This window comes from Rhinolophus sinicus, chromosome 12 (genome assembly GCF_057876585.1).
Source record: "Rhinolophus sinicus isolate RSI-liver-muscle chromosome 12, RSI-T2T, whole genome shotgun sequence".
Lineage (NCBI taxonomy): Eukaryota > Metazoa > Chordata > Mammalia > Chiroptera > Rhinolophidae > Rhinolophus > Rhinolophus sinicus.
This window is the reverse complement of record NC_142512.1, coordinates 23,158,742-23,177,646: the sequence shown is the minus strand read 5'-3', so window position 1 is coordinate 23,177,646 and position 18,905 is coordinate 23,158,742. Positions and strand designations below refer to the sequence as shown.

Below are 18,905 nucleotides of genomic sequence, written 5' to 3'. Positions count from 1 at the left end.
TTATGTGTACTGTCCATTACTGGAACGGCTGGCCACAAGCAGCTACTGAGCACTTGCAATGTGGCTAAGTGTGTTCTAGGAACTGGGTTTTTAGCTTTATTTCATTTCACTTACTTTAAAGTTAAATTGCCACAACCGACTGGAGGCTACTGTATTGGACAGTGGAGCTCTCCTTTCAACTTTGACAGTAAGTCACCATGAAATTTAAAGCCATGCAAAAGAGGAGCCATAAGAGCTGCAAGGCACAACATATACAATACCATCACGATCACAGTCTCCCTCCATAAATACGTGACCACGTTCACCTGTTCAGAACCAGATCTTTAGGTTGCACAGCACAAAAATGCCCAACCAAAAAAAGAAATCTAAAAAATTAAGTAAAGACCAGATGTGTACAAGACATAGATATTAGTCTGCTTTCCTAACATTAAAAAAGGTTCAAATGCTTCATAAATAACACGGTCAATTATACACTATGCAAGAAAAATGTTTTGTTTCCACTTTGACTTAAAACTCAAAGCATTTGAGTAGTTCTGCTCAGAAAAATACAGAACTGGTGTTCTCTTGCTTTTTCCCTGTCATATATGTATCTCCCAAAGAATTTTGAAGAAATTTCCCTGTATAAATTCCTAAATGAAGATCCCTAGAGTTAGTTAGAGAACTTACAAAGCACTTGCACATGCATTATTTCATTGGATTCTTAAAAGAACCACATGAAGTCAAGACAGGTATTATCCTCATCTCCCCTTACAGTTGAGGAAGCAGGTTCAGTGACGTCAATGCCTTAAAGGCTCCTAAGCGGCCGAAGCGGATTTCACAGGTCACTCACTTTCCTCCAAGTCCTGTGCTCCTACATACACCGCACTGGGAGCAATCAGTGACCAGGGAGACTGCATCTCAAGAGAGAGGGCACGTACAATACAGGGGAAGAGGGATTCTAAAGCTGAGACTTTTCAGGCAGCAGTTGGAGAAAGAGACATGGAAGATGGATTATCAAAATATTTAATGTCTGAAATTGTACATCCTTAAGAGTATCAGAGCTCTATTTTCTGCTTTGCTCTCAAATATACGAGCTGCATTACATAACTCTTCCCAAAAGAGGTGTATAAACAGAGACAGACCTAGAGATAAAGCAAATGTGGCAAAATGCTAACAACTGGTGAATCAGGGAAGGGGTACCAATGCTCACTGTACTGTTTCTTGCGACTTTTCGTAAGTTTGAAATTTTTCAACATGCAAAGTTTGAGAGCAAAAAAAAAAAATACCTGCTGTCTTTGTCTGTTCTTTCATTTATGAGAGGAATCCATCGACTTGTCACCTAAATTAAAAATTAACAAGAGCTAAGTCATGGTGAGGATCTTTGACCTAAAACTCTAGACTGAGACTCAATTTTGAAAGCGCCCCCATTGAAACTTAACTAAATGTAGTGAAAAAAAGTCAACGCATTCATACCTTATCAATAGAATGCTTGTTGTTGACAGCATAAACTATGCAGATGACATTAGCCTACAAGAAAAACGAATAAGTTAACAGTATTTTTAAGTAATAATAATAACAATAAAAACTTAGCATGCCTCTAAGAGGAAAACAGTCCTAAGGATTTACAGCAAAAAATACATACTCAAAGTCAGCAATAAAAACAAAGAACTCAAAAGGCCCTCTAGGTAAGTGAGAGAACGAAAAAGGCAGACTCATAGAATCATCACTTTCTCCCCACAAAAAAAACCTACAACTTTTTTTTTTAAACTCACCTGTGATATTTCTTGATGAAGTTGTTCATCACTTTGTTCTGCTTCTACAAATGACAAAGTAAAACAGTTTCATATTTTACACGTGTTCATAAAAAATAATGGTCAAGCTAAAATCTATGTGACACCCATCTAATGGCCCTCCAAACACCCCTCATGCCTCATGCCATGGTGCCAGACTAGGTGGCAAAGACAAGAGAAAGCCAAGGGAAGGAAAGAGTGGAACCATGATAAGGAAGCTGGCTGGCACTCAAAGACAAGTTGACAAGAGGAGAACTCAGGCACAGAAGAGCAGAAGGCATTGTGGTATAAATCTAGGCCGGCATCTGACCCAGAGATGAGAGGGGTCAGGCAAAAGAGATCAGAAACTCAAGCAAGAAGACTGGACACTGAAGAGTCCAAACAAAGAATCTATCCAAACAGGGTCAAAAGGCCACGTGAGAATCTGGGCAATACAAGCTTAAGATCTAGATAGCAGATATGAGGCCCCAGAAGCAAAACTAGAGCATGAGAATGAAGAGTCAAGAATTCCTTCTCTAGCATATATCTCTGGCTAGAACTGGTCTTAATGGGTGGATGTGCCTATAACCTCAAGGTGTAGGAGATACACAGGATATAGCTAGGATGAAGAAGCACACAAATGAAGAGCAAAGCTACCCTGTTTCCCCGAAAATAAGACCTAGCCGGACAATCAGCTCTAATGTGTCTTTTGGAACAAAAATTAATATAAGACCTGCTATTATATTATATTATATCTTATATCTTATATAAGACCTGGTCTTACATTATAGTAAAATAAGACCGGGTCTTATATTAATTTTTGCTCAGACGCATTAGAGCTGATTATCCAGCTAGGTCTTATTTTCGGGAAAACACGGTATTTATTACTAACATATTAATTTAGATCATCTTTAATGTTTCTCCCCCAAATGCCTGCTATTTCTGACATACAAACTAATATCATAAATGAGTTCAACTGCATTTTTATAGTATGCTAAATAATTGGCCATAATTTTAATATCTTTTCATATGTTGAGCAATCAATGGGTTAAGGCTTCAATTCTAATACTGAAGTGAATCTAATTATATGGCTACATATATTTAAAAATGATTCTAGTAAATAAAGCTAGTTATGAAACTGACTATAGCAGAAAGAAAGCATCCAACCCCCCTTAGGTTCCAGTATAGTGCTGTACAGTAGAAATCTAATGCAAGCCATATAGGTAATTTTTAATTTTCTAGTAGTCACCTTAAGAAAAGTAAAAAGAAACAGGTAAAATTACTTTATTTGGCTCCAAATATAAAAAATATTAAAATTTTAATATGTACTCAATAGAAAAATTATTAATGAGCTAATTCACACATTAATTTTTCATAGTAAGTCTTCTAAATTCACTTATATTTTACACTTAAAGCACATTTCAATTTAGACTAGTCACATTACAAGTGTTCAAATAGTCACATGTATCAGACTACACAGTTGCAATATCACAGTTGCAATATTTCTTTTTTAGGCTATATGGGATACCAGCTTAGTAAAACAAAGTATTACCAATGCAGTTACACCCATTTTTAAAAATAAATTTTGTTTAGAGCAGTTTTAGGTTCACAGAAAAACAAAGTGGAAAGTACAGAGATTTCCCATATGCCTCCTGCCCCCAGACAGCTTCCCCCATTATCACCATCTCCCATCAGAGTGGTACATCTGTTACAACTGACCCTTTAATAAAAAAGTCCCAGTATAAAACAAAATAATTTAATGATTAAAAAGTTTAGTAATGTGTAGAAAAATTTTAAATTATTAAAACCAATACAGATGGGCTTCTATTGTCATATAATGTAAGCAAGTTGACAACTGTTTAAACTATTATTTTATTTGGGTCAAAGGCTGAAAAATTAAAGAACAAATTTAGAACTCAACAAATTCTCAAATTCAGAACTCTTTTTAAATCATCAGAGCATGCCTGATAACAAAATGAACCCAGAACTTCTCTCTACAAGCATGCCAATTCAAGGAGGGTAATGATTTATCTACTTGTCATTTGCCATCTCTCCTTTCTTTTCATTATTATGGAACCCAACTTAGTACATTAGGGACAGAGCACTGCAAGATGGAGTCTTTAGGTAGGTGTGGGGTGGGGGTTGGCAGGGAGATATGAGAATAGTAAATGATCATTTACTGCTAGAGAAAAAGGATCACCCCTTTTTGAACATTTTTTTACAGCTCAGTAAATACCTTTCTTGAGAACTATTAAATTAACCCTACAGTTTCATCTACAATAGGTCATTCCGTTACCTGAGTAATCTACAATGTGTGTTGGAACTCTTTCAGGGGTGACATCAGCTGGAATGGTGATTTCTTCTGCCCGGGGAGGAACCTTCATTTGAAAACAAACACAGGAAAAAAAAGACCTTTGGATATTATCGATCAAACTTGTGAATAGATGATGCAAATTTCTCTCTATATTAGCCCCTTTACCCATACCTATCCTTACAGGTATTTGTCATTACTTTCAAATGCTTATTTTTGTGCTTTACTACAGATGCAAATATATACTAACGCTCTATGACAGACCACTTTTTAAAAATGCACATTTCCAGCTGTGTGGGCACAGGACACATCAAGGATACTTCAGATCTGACATAGCCTAAAACAGTACTTACATCCATTGGGTGTTTCAAACATTAAATTTTTAAAGTGTGTGGTTTCCATTCTATTTTATTGAAGGCTTCAGCTACTGTACAAATGAGCAAGTATGTTAATCTAAAACAACCCTTAAATAAAACAATAAATTATCGAAATTCATTTCTTCTAGAGAACAACATTGGCTACATAAGCCTTATGCTTAATGATTCCATTTTTAGAAAGACTGGATGATTTACTAATCAATTAAAAACCCCTATTCACACCCACGAGGACCATGCTAAAATTACAATTCTAAACTAAGGTAAACTATCGTAGAAAACTTTGAGGTATTATACCCTGAGTGACCATAATTAATGTTGCTGATTCCATAAACCACACATGAAAATGTACTTCATTTCACAAATTAAGTACTTACTTAACTATCTTATTGAAGAGGTGAAAAAAAAAAGGCAAAAGAAACAATTAATGGTCATATGGCCACTACTGAAAACACTATTAAATCATACACGTACATCAAATTCCTGTCTGAATAATGAAATTATACAGCTAGTCCTACCGAAACAAGAGTCAAATAAGGGTAAATGCAAACTGTGGCACTAATAACTCCTACTATGTGAAGAAAGAGAATAAAAAGAAATAATTTTCATCCCATTTGCATTGATGCTGACCCTATAACAATATTCTCACTTTACATAAAGCCTTGGCCAGTAATTCCTCATACTAGAACTTCCAAAATGTAAATAAATATATTGCCAGCAATAGTAAAGCCATCTTACTTTTGGGGGCACCCTACCATTATTAAGCTTATCTCATTTGAGACCCACAACAATCCTCTGAGGTAGGCAAAGGTAGAATGAGTTAGTTTCTCCATTTGTAAAATGATGGAGGTAGATAATATTAAAGGTTTTCAAATACGTGTCAGAATCCTAGTGGTTCTAATGCCTCAAAGACTGGGGAGTGTCAGGTGGAAGGTGGCGGGGGGTGGGGTGGGGGTGGGGCGCAGGGGAGTCCAAACCTTTCACCCTAACTTCAACTAAAGGAATACTCATCTGTTTTTATGTTTGGGGCTTATGGATAACGTTTTATTTTTAAGAAAGGATTACACAGAAAAAATAAAAAGGATTACACAGATTAGATGATCTCTAATATCCCGTTTAGCTCCCAGTTTCCAGGTGAGACAAAAAAGGCACAGAGATGACAAATGGCCTAGGCAAGGTCAAAAGTAGGACATGCAAAGGACTGAGGTGAACTCAGATCTAGTGTGATTTTTTCTCCTGCACTATATTTCAGGGATGTCTTGTATGAACAAATATGAGCCTTTTTAAAAGTCACAACTTCAGAAAGGAAACATACAAAAAAGGACAGAATTTATTTCATCTTTAACTCAATTTTGATAAATTTAAAACATCTTAAAAATAGGAAAGAAATAAAAATGTTTACCTCCTCTGGGAATTCTTCACTGACCAGAGACATAATCAGTGATGTCTTCCCAACTCTAGCTGTGAAAAGAAAAATCATTACTTTAATAAAGTGTTCAGGTTCTACATAAGCTCAAATTCGCAACCACACAGAAAAGTATGTTATTTGTTAGCTAAAATCAGAGGCATCCAAATTGCCAAGTTTTAGTACAATATTTAAAGCGCGTCTCTTTTTCTTCTGCTTAGAAGTTACACATATTGTGTAAAACAAAAAATTACCAAAATTCATGATATAAAAGTAAAGTTGTCCCACAATATACCCCTAAATTTAATATAGACAGTCTCCCCCGATTTTTCCTACACTTATAATCATTTACCATCATAGCAGTCATACTATTTTGCAATTTTCCTGTATGTATTTACTTTTATGTATGTATAATTATGTATTTGGGCAGTATTTCATGTCAATATATATAAATGTCCTGGGAAGGGGGAAGGGAAAGTTAGTATTTAATGGATATAGAAATTTTGTTGGGGATGATGAAAAAGTTTTAGATATAGAAAGTGGTGAATATTATATAACACTATGAATGTATTTAATGCCCTGAATTGTACATTTACAAATGGGGAAAATGTTAAATATTATGTTTTGAAAATTTTATCACAATTATAAAAAGTAGTAATAATAAATCCGTTTTATATTAATATTTAAAAGCCCCCTACCTTATTTTTGATAGTTGTATAAGAACTCATGTATAATATCATAGTTAATGTAATCTCCTAATAATGATCGCTGTTCAAGTTTCCCTTTTATAAACAATGCTACAATGAGTATTTCTACAAGACAAATTCCTAGAAGTGGAACTCAAGTTAGCTTGCATGATCTTTATTGTTTTTAACAGATATTGTTAAATTACCTCCAAAAAAGAATAAACTAATTTTACATCCTTACCAATAGGAGATCAGAGTACCTATCTCTATACATCCTTACACTGTTCCTTTTTTAGGAATCATAATGAAAGGGTTATTAAGAGCAAAGAAACATTTTCAGACCTAGCAATTTTTCTAACGTACAAACTTAAGTCTTCATTTTCACTTTGAAATTTGACTTCCATTACCATCACTTTCTGATCATATAATTACTGCTGTTAGACACTGAACTGCTTTTCAACTAAATCCTCTGGTGACTCTAGAGGAAAACAGTCCACCTGCCTATTAATCTCTGCCATCATAGCAAACTAGTTTCCAAAAGTAAAGTCTAAACATAAAAGAACTGAAATTTTTTAAAGTTAAGAAAAGTAACACTCCTTTTTTAAATGACTAAAAGAAAGGGTGAACTAAAAACACAAGTCAAATCTGTGGAAAAATAATGAATGGCTGGAAAGGAGTGTAGGGTTCAAAACAACTTGGGGGGTGTGTTGGGAACAAGTGAGTCCCGCTGGTGGAAGGGCAGATTAGATAGTTTACCAGGTGTCGTCTAGCTCTGACTTCCACCGTTCTTTTCAACTGACTTGTGTGAGAAGGCTTGAGCCTTTTTCAAGTGGCCAACAGTAAGACAAACATTTCACTGAGTTCCAGCCATGGCAGTGAATCCGGAGCCATCACCACAGAACCACGACTAGAGCCCAGTCACCGGTGTCAGCTGATACAGCTCCCTCTAGAACTTTACAGATGAAGAACCTGGACTCCGAGACAGGGATTTTCTCAAGGTCTCACGAAAAGATCAGCTGCACACCTAAAGAATACGCCATCTCCTGATGGCTAAGCCAGTGGTCTTTGTCTTTCTTATGCCAGACTTCAAAAATACTAACACAAGTTAATACAGAAAACGAGTGGGGACCCCTAAAATCAACAAGCACGGCATACACAAATACTACACAAGTGAATCAAAATAGTCATTGATTCATCAGGGACTGGATCAATTTTTTTAATACTTATTTTGAGAAAATTTCAGACTTACAGAAAAACTGCAAAAATAGTCCAAAGGAGTCACGTCTACTCATATCCTTTAACCAAATTCCACATATGTAAACATTTAACCGTATTTGCATTATCATTCTCTTTCTACATATATATTTTTAAATTTTTTCAAACCATTTGAGAGCAGGCTGCAGACATGATGGCCTCTTCCCCTTAAGCACCTGAGTGTGTTTCCTAAAAACAAGATCATTCTCTTACATAATCACAGTGCATCGTCAAGATCAGAAAAGTAATGCCAATACGATATTACTATCTAATCTACAGCCCTTATCACATCTCCCCATTTGTCCCACTATTATCCTTTATAGAAAAGAAAAATCTTTTTTTCCTACCCAGGATCAAATGTTGCATTTGGTTGTCATGTCTCTTTAGTCTCTTTTAATCTGGAAGAGTTTCTCAATCTTTTCTACCTTTCATGACCTTAACATTTTTTAAGAATACAAGCCATTTAATTTGTAGAATATCTTTCAATTGGGTTCATATGATGTTATCTCATGATTAGTTTCAGGTTTTGCATTTTGGCAGGAATACCCCAGAAGTGATACTGAATCCTTCTCGCGCTTCATAGCAGAAGGGAGATGTCAATCTGTCCCATTACTGTGATGTTAGCTGTCACCACTTGGAGGAGGTGGTGTCTGCCAGGTTCCTCCACTGTAAAGTTACAGTTTTTCCCTTTGTAATTAATATGTATCTTATGAGTAGATACCTTGAGACTAGGTAAATAAATATCCTGTTTCTCATCAAATTTTGCCTACTGGTTTTAGTAGCCATTCATGATTCTTGCCTGAAATTTTCTCTCTCTATCAATCCTTCTGCATTACTTTGCATTCTACTGTAAGGAAAAACTTCCCTTCTGATTCATATTAGCACGGTCTCATAAATTACTCTACGGGTTATGATCTGTTACTGTCACTATTTGGAGGCTCAAATTGTTCCATTTTTTTTTATTGGGGGATATTGGGGAACAGTGTTTTTCCAGGACCCATCACCTCCAAGTCAAGTAGTTGTTTCAATCTAGTTGTGGAGGGCGCAGCTCACTGGCCCATGTGGAAATCGAACCAGAAACCTTGGTGTTATGAGCACTGCGCTCTAACCAACTGAGCTAACCAGCTGCCCCATTTTACTTTTTAAAATATTTATCCAGGTATAAATCAGCATGTTCAATATGATCCCATTTTATAAAGAAATACGTATTTGCATAGAAAACAAACCTGGAAGGACAGATACCAACAGTGATTCCTTACATAAAAGGAGGTAAATGTAATTGTAATTTCCTTCTCTGTGCTTTTCTACAGTTTCCCAATTTTCTACAATAAACATAATTTTTGCTACTGAAAAAGGTCAACAAGTACTATTTTAAAAGTCATTTGTGGTAGTAAAAAATGGCATGTTCTAAATTTACAAATGGCAACTGAAATTTACCTAAATGACATGTTCAATGCATTCTTTCATCCCTTCAACAAATATTTCTTGAGCACTTCCATATGCCAGGCACTAATTCCAGATGCTGGTCAAGGTCTTCCCTACTTTTTAACTTTCATGGAGATGGTATTCCAAGGCACTTATAAAATTTCACCAATTAAGAACACTCTTTCTACTCATCAGGATAAAAAGCAAAAATTCAAAAACTGTAGCCATTTTTGATTCAACCTTCCTCTGCACTCAGCATCCAAATTCTGTCAAATTTTCCTTTGAAGTTTTTAATATTCCTTCCTTCCTCTCTGTTCCCCACTTTCCCCTAATTATGGTACTTTTCCTGAAACACCTCCCCGTTCCCAATTTTTCACCTCCTTCTCCAATCCCTCATTAATCTACCAAAAGGACAAATGACAGTCCATCTTTCTTACACATTCTTTTCATATTCTAACTCACTTGATCAAAAGCCTTCCTTGACTCTCAATTATCTGCCACATCAAGGTGAAACTATGCTACTGGCCTTTAACAGTCATACATAATTTAACCCAGCTCATCTATTTAATTTCTTTTCCCAGATACATGTAGTCCCCACATACAGTCCCCCATGTAATTTCTTTTCCCACATGTAGTCCCCACATACACTCTCATAAGGCCATTCTGCTCTAAGTACAAACTAGCCGTGATGAATCCTGCTCCCACGTGGTTTTCTGCATCTAAAATACTACTCTCTCTCTCCCCTCTACTTCTCCAAATATTAACCACCTCTCAAAAACAGCTCAAATTCTACCTCATCCCTAAAGATACCCCAGGGCTACCCTAGACCTCTCTTTCCTTCTTTCAACTACTCCTGTGCCACATAATTTATATCAAACTCTTATGAATATATAAGGTATTGAACATGTATGAGTCTAAATACAGTAACCAAATATTTGGAAGCACTTGATAATGAACCAAATTTTCTAATTTTACATGAATGGGAGAAACACTTCTAGCACATCAATCAGACTGGATGAACTATCTGACTTGATTTCACCTTGCCCAAGCACACCTGTATTGCTGCTATAGCTTCAGCACTGCCATTTGGGAAATTAGTCTCATTTCTTGGAGATTCAGGAACTCTCCTATTCAAAGCTTTTCTTATGTAAGCAATTGAAGAGCTCAGTGGGTAACTGCTGAGGCAATTAAAAAAAAAATTCTAAAATTACTTTGTTCATTTTGATTTTAGCAAATAATAATGTTGAAATTTCAAATATTAAAGGAGGGTGTGATATATTAATAATAAAGAATACATCTGGTCTTTATTCCCAGTTCCTAACACAGAGCTTCAAAAGCCCTTGGAATTTCCTCAGTGACAGAAGTATCTTTTGTTCCTGTCTCTTTCAACCATACTTGAATTTATCCTCATACCCTGACTCATTAGAGGGAGGGAAGTGCCTAGATAGCTTCAGGATGGAGGGTGATTGCCAGAAAACACAACCATGTGATTATAGGGTAAGAACTTTCAGCCCGACCCCAAAACCTCGAGTGTGTGTGTGTGGGGGGGTGGGGGGGTGCCAGAGATTGAGTTCAATCACGTGGCCGATGATTTCATCAGTCGTGCCCACATAATGAAGTCCCATATAAACACTCTGGCCATCGGAGCTCAGGGCAGCTTCCTGGTTGGGAGCACACACACGGATATGGCAGGAAGCGGGTACACCCTGACTCCACGGAACAAAAGCTCCTGAGCTCAGGACCTTTTCAGACCTTGCCTTGTGGACTTCATCTGGCTGTTCACTTGTGTAATCGTAAGCAGAGAACGGTCCTGAGTTCTGTGAGGGATTCTAGTGAATTATCAAACCAAAGGGGAGTGTGGGAAGCCCTGAATTTGTAGTCAGCCGAGAAGAAATGTGGGCAGTCTGGGGACACTCCTGCAGCTGTGTCTAAATAAAGTAAAGGTAATCTTGTGGGGATCTTGCCCTTTCACTTGTGGGATCTTATGCTAGCTCAGGACAGTGAGTGTCAGAATTGAACTGAATGGTAGGACACCCAGTTAGTACCCGAAAGTTGTCAGAGTGCAGAGGGCATAAGAGTTTTACATTTATAAAAAGAAGCGATAGCTCAAAAAACTGAGAAATACTGTAATAGCCCTTCTATCAAAGAGAGTGAACACATTTGCCCCCTACCTGGACCAAACTAGGAAAAACACTACGAGAATATACAGCGAGTATTAACTTATGCTTCTAAACGACCCATCTTCCTTCCAGACTACTGCCATTAGTTCATCTGATACTTACCTGATTGTCCTCTAAGTACAAAGGTGAGTCTTACGTAGTATGTGGGGATAATATGGAAAATGTGTTAAACAAGACAGATAAAACGGCCACAGAAGACGTATGGATCAAGTGCTATGTTCAATCGCTCTATTTAAAGATGTGAAGTGGGACAGGAAAGGGCAGAAGGAGGGAATATCTACTTCTCCCAGAAGTCTGGAAACACAGCAGGAAATCAAAAAGCTAATAAAAGAAGCCCATACCTTGGTCTCTAGGAGGAAACAAATGAGCAATCAGTTAAGACGTGCGCTCTTAAGACCGTACTGTTTCTGTGTAGTAATACCTCGCAGCCTTCCGGAATATCACCAATGCTCACCTAAAGGACTTCCTATGAGTCCTTGGCGAAAACCTGACATTTCCTACCAGCTACTGAGCATCTCCAGAAAGACTAAGGAACAAGTATTTCACTGTCACCCACAGGAAACTCCGGAAGCACAGGGAACGTATCTTTCTTGTTCACTGTTCAATCCCTAGTGCCTAGCAAATGCACTTAATAAATGGAGCTGTACGGCTTACTTAGTGGTTAAGGGCACAGATCTGAAATTCTGTTCTTGGCTACTTTTGAAGGAAAGAGAGGGAAATGCAACGGGAGGGGGCTTTAAATTACTGGTAATGTTTTATTTCTTAAGCTGGGTGATGGGCATTTGTAGTATTATTCTTCACACCGTTTATATAATTATTTCATCAGAAAAAGAAGAAAAGAACACAGGCTTTAGAATCAGACAGAACTGGACTGAAATCTTAGCTCCAGCACTTAACTAGGTGTGTTTCCTCAGGCAAGTCATCAAGCCTCAGTTTGTTCATCCATAAAATATGGTGCTGAAAAGCTTCACTGAATTGGCAAGAGGATTAATTAAGATGACAGACGTATAACGCCCAGGACAATGCCTGGCACACATTAAATACAATATGGTCGTTGTGATGGCGATGATGATGATGATGATGAGTTTGAACTAAAGGAGTTAAGTGAGCACTGGAATGGGCCAGAAAATCTGGATTTGGGAACCAGCTTTGCCCTTAGCAGCGTAACCCTGAGTAGTCACCGGCTCTCTGGGCCTCAATTCTCCCATCAGTTTAAAAACAATGGACTAGATGATATGAATGCTTCTATTCTATAATTAATCTAAGCTATCCTGTAGCACACCTAGGAAACAGACCTTTAACAGACAAAAAAAGTGCACATTATATTAATTAGGTCACATACCCTCTAGTACCCTTGAAGAGACAGACAGATCTCCAAAACTGTATGTTGTTACATGTTTAACTGTATGGGAAAGCGTTTGGCAGGAGCATTCATCTATCTATAGGAACAAAGTGGGACTCACCAAGCCAATACGGGGTCCAGGAATTTCTACAACTTGCTGACTTATAGTCAGCATTTCCTAACTTTTTCCCTTAAATAACTCCTTTCATCATGGCCTTGTGTAGGGTCCCAGCACCCCCAAACCTTTAGCTAGCTCAAGGTAGTATCATTCATCTCAATCTCCATAGTAGTCAATCCTAAATCCACTCAATTGTGCACAACGGAGGCAAAACAGTTACCTTATTCAAAATGAGCCAAGCCACTGTTCTCTTTATCCAGCATCAAGAAACCTAGAATTTGGACCTCCTGTATATTTTTTACTCTTGGCAACCGATGTTACAGAACAGTATACATTTGCAAGAGAATCCTTAAGGTTCCTTGGAAAGAGTGGTGATGTCTGATATAAGACAAATAATATACAGCAGAGCTCTCGGTGGATTACCAGACAGGAGAATGCCTCTTCTGTGAAGTCTAATCAAGTCCTGTACTTTATGTAATTTATTTTAGTTAGTAGTATAACTCCCAGGTACTTAAATCTTTTAGAAGATCCAATGTCTATCTAATTCCTATGACTTTTGAACTTCTCGGCCTTTCTGGACCCCGTAGAGATGTCTGTCTTTTCCCTAGTGTCTCCAAAATCCCAAAACTACCACCAGCACAGATGTTCCCAGAAACTTTTCCATTTCTGAAGAACTCTCTTGGATACTTTATACATCTCCACATTCATATCCTTGATCTACTATGTTAGGCACGGGGAAAAATGAATTAGATACTCAGTAACTCAGATGTTCTTTGATAACCAAAAGGAAAACAGGTCTCACTCTTGCTTGCGTTTGAGAATTTTGCCTACCTTAATATCATGAAGACCTTGATCCTTCTCAGAATCGCCGTTTTAGAATCACCTTTTTAAAATTTCGCTTGTATCCCACTACTCCAAGGCCCTCATGAGTTTCTGAAGAAACCTACCCTAAATTCTAGTCTGCAGTTCAAATGTTAAACACAGTGATCAAAATTAAGCCAATCACCAACAATAAAAGACCTGCTAGTTTCCAAGAAAGCTAAGGACTTGTTGCTGCCTAATCAGAATCACTTGGGATCCCTTAGCACAATTCAGGCCTTCAACAGGTATTCCGTGTCACCTTTCAAGTCCCCTCCCTCACCATAACCCTTTCAATTCTTCTTAAAACTCATCAGAACAAACTTTCTCCTGGTCACCGTCCCCTTCTGCTTTTTCCATGGACCCCCTACATCCCCAGTGATATTTTCAGAAGAGAAATACCAACAGTCTCAGGAAATTCAGATTTCTTCACAGCTCAGTTCATCAGGGCCGTTCTGGCTGCCTGGGCAGCAACGGGCTCCTGCCGAAGTTCAAACCTGCAACCAGGTCTATTCCAAACAGGGCAGGCCTCCGAAACAAGAAAGGAAACACCTTGGCAGGGGAGGAGGCATCATAAATACAATTAAAGAGCTTTACTTTGCTTGATCATATAGACAGACATATACGAGTAAGACAGTGGTACCAAAGGGTGGGAATAATTCAATTTACTTATATCAATATTACCTTTTAGAGTGTGATATTTTTATTCATTTATTCATTCATCTCTTACCTCGGCTGTTAAAGATATGAGGTAGTTTAGCACTCACCACAATAAAACAATTCCATCCAGTTTGAGGTAATTGTATATAATAAAAGGCCTTTTAAAAATCAAAAAACACATAAAAAAATCCAAGAGCAATTTCCTTTGTTTTTTTTTGTTTTGTTTTTTTAAGGAGGGCACAGCTCCCAGTGGCCCATGTGGGGGATCCAGCCGGCACCCTTGGTGTTATCAGCACCACGCTCTAACAGACTGAGCTAACCGGCCACCCTGCAATTTCCTTTTTTTAAAACAAGTTCAAAATTAGAGCAAAAGAGACAGATTATAGTGAACTTGGGAGAAAATGAACATAGCATTATTTTGGGTTTCCTTTTGGAAGAGCAGTGGGACGATGCTGTAATAAAGGATTGCACAGATGTGATCTAGTTAAGAAATGCATCCGTGAATCTCAAGTAGGACTTTTTGGTTCCCTTCTGTCTACCTACCTAACCTTAAGTGAGACTACCAAAAAAAAAAATAAATAAATAATAATGCAGGTTTAAAATTAAAATAGGCCACTTTTAAGCTAATTTTAATTAAGAAATGAATGAGTGCCTTAAATATAGGGAAAACATTTTAGAATTTTAGAATTTTAAAATTCTAAATTTTAAAATATTTAAAAATTTAAATATTTATATAAGCCTACAATCAAAAAGGGCCCTTAAAAATGGCAGATATTTTTAACTGATATTTTTAACTGATCTAGAAAATAAAAATTATTTCCATAAAGGAACAAAATCCCAAGCTCTTCTCCAATTATTCTACCGATTAAATTTTATATTTAATATAATATATAGTATAGATATTTTATAACAAATAACTAGAAATACACTTCATTTAAAATTATATTTAAAATATAAGGATACAGTATTTAACATAAATATTAATTATTATGGAGGACAAAAATATTATCGTTTGTTAGCCAGCCATCTGACAGTCTCTCTTTCCTCTATTTTGCCCGAGAATACTGAAGTGATCTATAAAACTAAAAAGCACGGCCACAACAATCCCCAAGGAGAGAAGGCCTTCTGATTCAGTTCAACACAACATGCCATAGTTCTTTCTGTCTGAGACTCCATGCTTCGAAGTAGGTCATCGACAGGAAACATAATTCATCACTACAGAACAAATTATCTAGATTTATACAGGCTAAAAATTTCTTTGTCTTTTCATCACATCTTTTGAACATCTAGTTCTAAAGACAGCGAATTCCTAATATTCACGAAGCGGAAATAACACTGTCTGGTTCTAATCACCGCCCTACTGGCCATATTGGCTCTTTTTCTTGATAAGAAACACTACGTGCTTCAAAGGGACCTACTTCTCATTGTTATCAGCGTTTTATTAAGAAGCCTTGTTGGCTCTTCCAAAGTCATTGTAATTAGAATACACAGGGAGGAGGAAGGTGATAGGGAATTATTTTTTTAACTGGAAAACTTTAGCATTTGAGGAACTAGCTGAGCATTGTTCCAAAGGAAAACTGTGTTGACCATACGCAGACGACGCGGGTTACAGAAGGACTAATGCTGTGGTTTATCCCTCTCATACCAGATCCACACCAGTGCCCAAGTGGTGTCAGAGGAACAAAGGAGACCGTGGAGAACAAGTCTTAATACGTATGTGAAGAGGATGTAGAATACACTCTCTATATGAATAGACTATGTAGGAGGGAATGTTTATGGCCAAGGATGCTTGAACATCCTTGGCCATAGACGACACCCAGGTACGAAACACAGTATAATTAAAACTGAACAGTTTCATCTTCAGATATCATTCTAACAAAGACCAGAATGGAGAGCAATATGGCTTCAAAAGGACCATAGAAAGTTTTTTTTCTAACTGCTAGCTTATTCCTGAAGTGTCTTTGGCTCTTATCCCTAGCTTACACCTGAAAAATCTTTCCCCAACCCCTTCAAATCTCTAAGATGACCTCTGGTGTTGCAAGGAGAAGTTGACCTCTTTTGGCAAGGACTATAATTCCTGGCAGCCAAGATGTGGAATAGACATGGCAATGTCATTGAAAGTTGCTGGTCTACCTTATTGCCAGAATATAGGACTCTCCCAGACAAAATAAAGCTGAGGAACATGAACAAGAAATTGGATGAATGCTGCCCCTTCAAATCCTAACAATAACCACATCCGACTGAATTTAAGAAAGGGAAATGATTGGATTTTTATGACTGAAAGGAGTGGTTTGGAAAACAAGGGAAGTCTAAATAAAATGAACTAGCTCGAACTCATTCTTTCGTTCAACAACTATTTGAGTGTCTACTTTGTGCCAGGCCTATACTAGGCTCTGGGGATAGAGCAATAAACAAGACAAATCCCCTGCCCTCACGAAGCTTGCTTTCTAGCCTGAGTAACAACAACAACAAAAAAACCAAGAACAAATATGCAGAGGAGAGGGGATAAAGCCTGAGTCAGGGCCTTCTCGCAGAGAAAGCAGTGAAGGAGAAAAGTAATGTAAGAGAAAGCAAGGGCCAGATAGTGAAGGACATTGTAAGCTTGCATTAAAAAGTTTGGACTTTATTCTAAAATGAAAGGAGAAATCATCAGCGAATTTTAAAAATGGGTAACAAAATCTGAGACATTTTTAAAGATGACTCTGTCTGCTACATGGCAAATGAATGAAATTAGAAGCAGGGAGACCAACTAAGGAGGTATTACAAAAGTCTAGACCGTGTCAGTTAAAGCCTGAACTTGTCGGGCAGAGGCTCCACTGATAAACTAGTCAGAGTTAGACAAATCGGGTAAGAGCTGCCAGATTCACTTAAAAGAGGATGACAGATCCACTTTCTTAGTGAATCTGACCAGCAGAAAACAACTATATACCTCACTTTAATTTAAAAACAAGACCTCACTAAACGAAAACGATCCTGTGAACTTTTAAGGTAGTTACAGGATTCAGATAAAAAAGGTAGTAAAGCTCGTGCTAATTTTATTGTAACAAGAACATTTGTTAAGCATACCAATACAAATCTAGTTAAATACAAATTCTGGCCAGTGAATCTGACCATGAAAAGCTATAACCTGAAGAACTAAGTTTTGTGTGGTCGCATTTTTAAAGATTTTCAAAACTTTGTTTTGTTTAAAGAATGGTAATAGACTTCTGTTTTGGTCTGAATGGTATTCAATATGTTCAATAATTAAGATAAGGTACAGATATTTAAAACACTTTGGCTTTCTCTGCCTTAACAAATACCTTAAAATGTACAGACAAACTCCTCTGATCTAAGCACTAAACAGATATTAAGCAATTAGTTAGCAGTGAAGCCTGGACAGAATTCAGATTCTGGATGGGCCAAGAAAAGATCCACTGCACCTTCAGAGTACAGTATAAGTTTAGCCAACAGAATGTTGAAACCATCGTAACTATTTCAGAGCTTCAGTGAATGCAGCTGCTGCTGTGCGGTTTAGGCACAGACACTAACAGCAATAAAATGCGCAGAAGTGATAAAGAAGGACCAGGCTTTACTATAATACCAGAGATGATGCTCCTTTTTCTTTGCTTTTCCCCCCCATTCCCCTTAGTTAACATCTTAAAACTACAACTGAATTACTACCACTTTTTCCTAAAAAAGTGGTTTTCCTGATAAATTCGTGTATCAGACCAGTATTAAAACAGACTTGATCACACGTTTACCTAGCATTTGAAGGGCTACAAGCTAGGCTAACAGCTGTCAAATATGCACATTAAATCTCAAAAAGTAATACTTCAAACACTTCCCCCCCAAAATATAACTAATTAAATATAATTTAATGTAACTAATTAAATTACATCCTTTAATTAAAATTACATATTTTAAATAAGTATACCTCTAATATATTAATTTTTTTACTAGCTTCAGGTGTACAAAGCAATGTAATAGTTAGATATTTACACCCCTTACAACCTCTAATATTTTTAATTGTGAAAAGAAGTTATATATATGGCAGCTGGCCTAAAGCTTTTGGTACCACCCTTTTTAATAAAAATACCTGCCTCAAAACCTAAGGTTTTCTCTTGTATCAAGTTTCTCCCTATGATTAAAAATCTCTTGCATGCACACTTTTATCAACTCTCTTATTCGATTTCATTTCTGCAGAACATAGCTTATAAGTTTTCTAACAAATATTTAATGTTAGAAAATATTCTTTTATGTATTTCTAAATAAATAATACTGTTAACATTTTACCTTAAATGTTCTAAGGCTGACAATATATTTTATATATGTATAGCATTTCTATTAGGTGTTTTACAGACTAATAATTATATGTAATTGCTTTCTATATTCAAAACTAATTAAAAAAACATAAGCTTTTTGTTTTTTAAAAAAATTAGTATTAAAAATTATTATACTGTAAAACTATTTTATGATACAGTTAAGGATCAGTTTAAGCCAGGGGTGTCCAAACTGCGGCCCGCGACCCATTGTTAATTGGCCCGCAGCAAATCCCAAAAATATAT

At 36.9% G+C, this 18,905-nt stretch overlaps 1 protein-coding gene across 11 annotated transcripts in view; it reads right to left on the bottom strand.

The window, feature by feature from the left end:
* RHOT1 (ras homolog family member T1) overlaps nucleotides 1–18,905 on the bottom strand; it is a 54,282-nt gene that overhangs the window by 33,584 nt on the left and 1,793 nt on the right. For 9 of the 11 annotated variants that reach the window (XM_088802067.1, XM_088802069.1, XM_088802060.1 and 6 more), the window contains exons 2-6: nucleotides 5,836–5,894; nucleotides 4,045–4,126; nucleotides 1,752–1,795; nucleotides 1,453–1,506; nucleotides 1,266–1,318 (exon numbers count right to left, since the gene is read on the bottom strand). In XM_088802067.1, coding sequence (XP_088658193.1) covers nucleotides 1,266–1,318; nucleotides 1,453–1,506; nucleotides 1,752–1,795; nucleotides 4,045–4,126; nucleotides 5,836–5,894 — 292 coding nt within the window. The remainder of the gene's footprint in view (nucleotides 1–1,265; nucleotides 1,319–1,452; nucleotides 1,507–1,751; nucleotides 1,796–4,044; nucleotides 4,127–5,835; nucleotides 5,895–18,905) is intronic. The other 2 variants (XM_088802062.1, XM_088802063.1) reach the window with 1 other exon arrangement.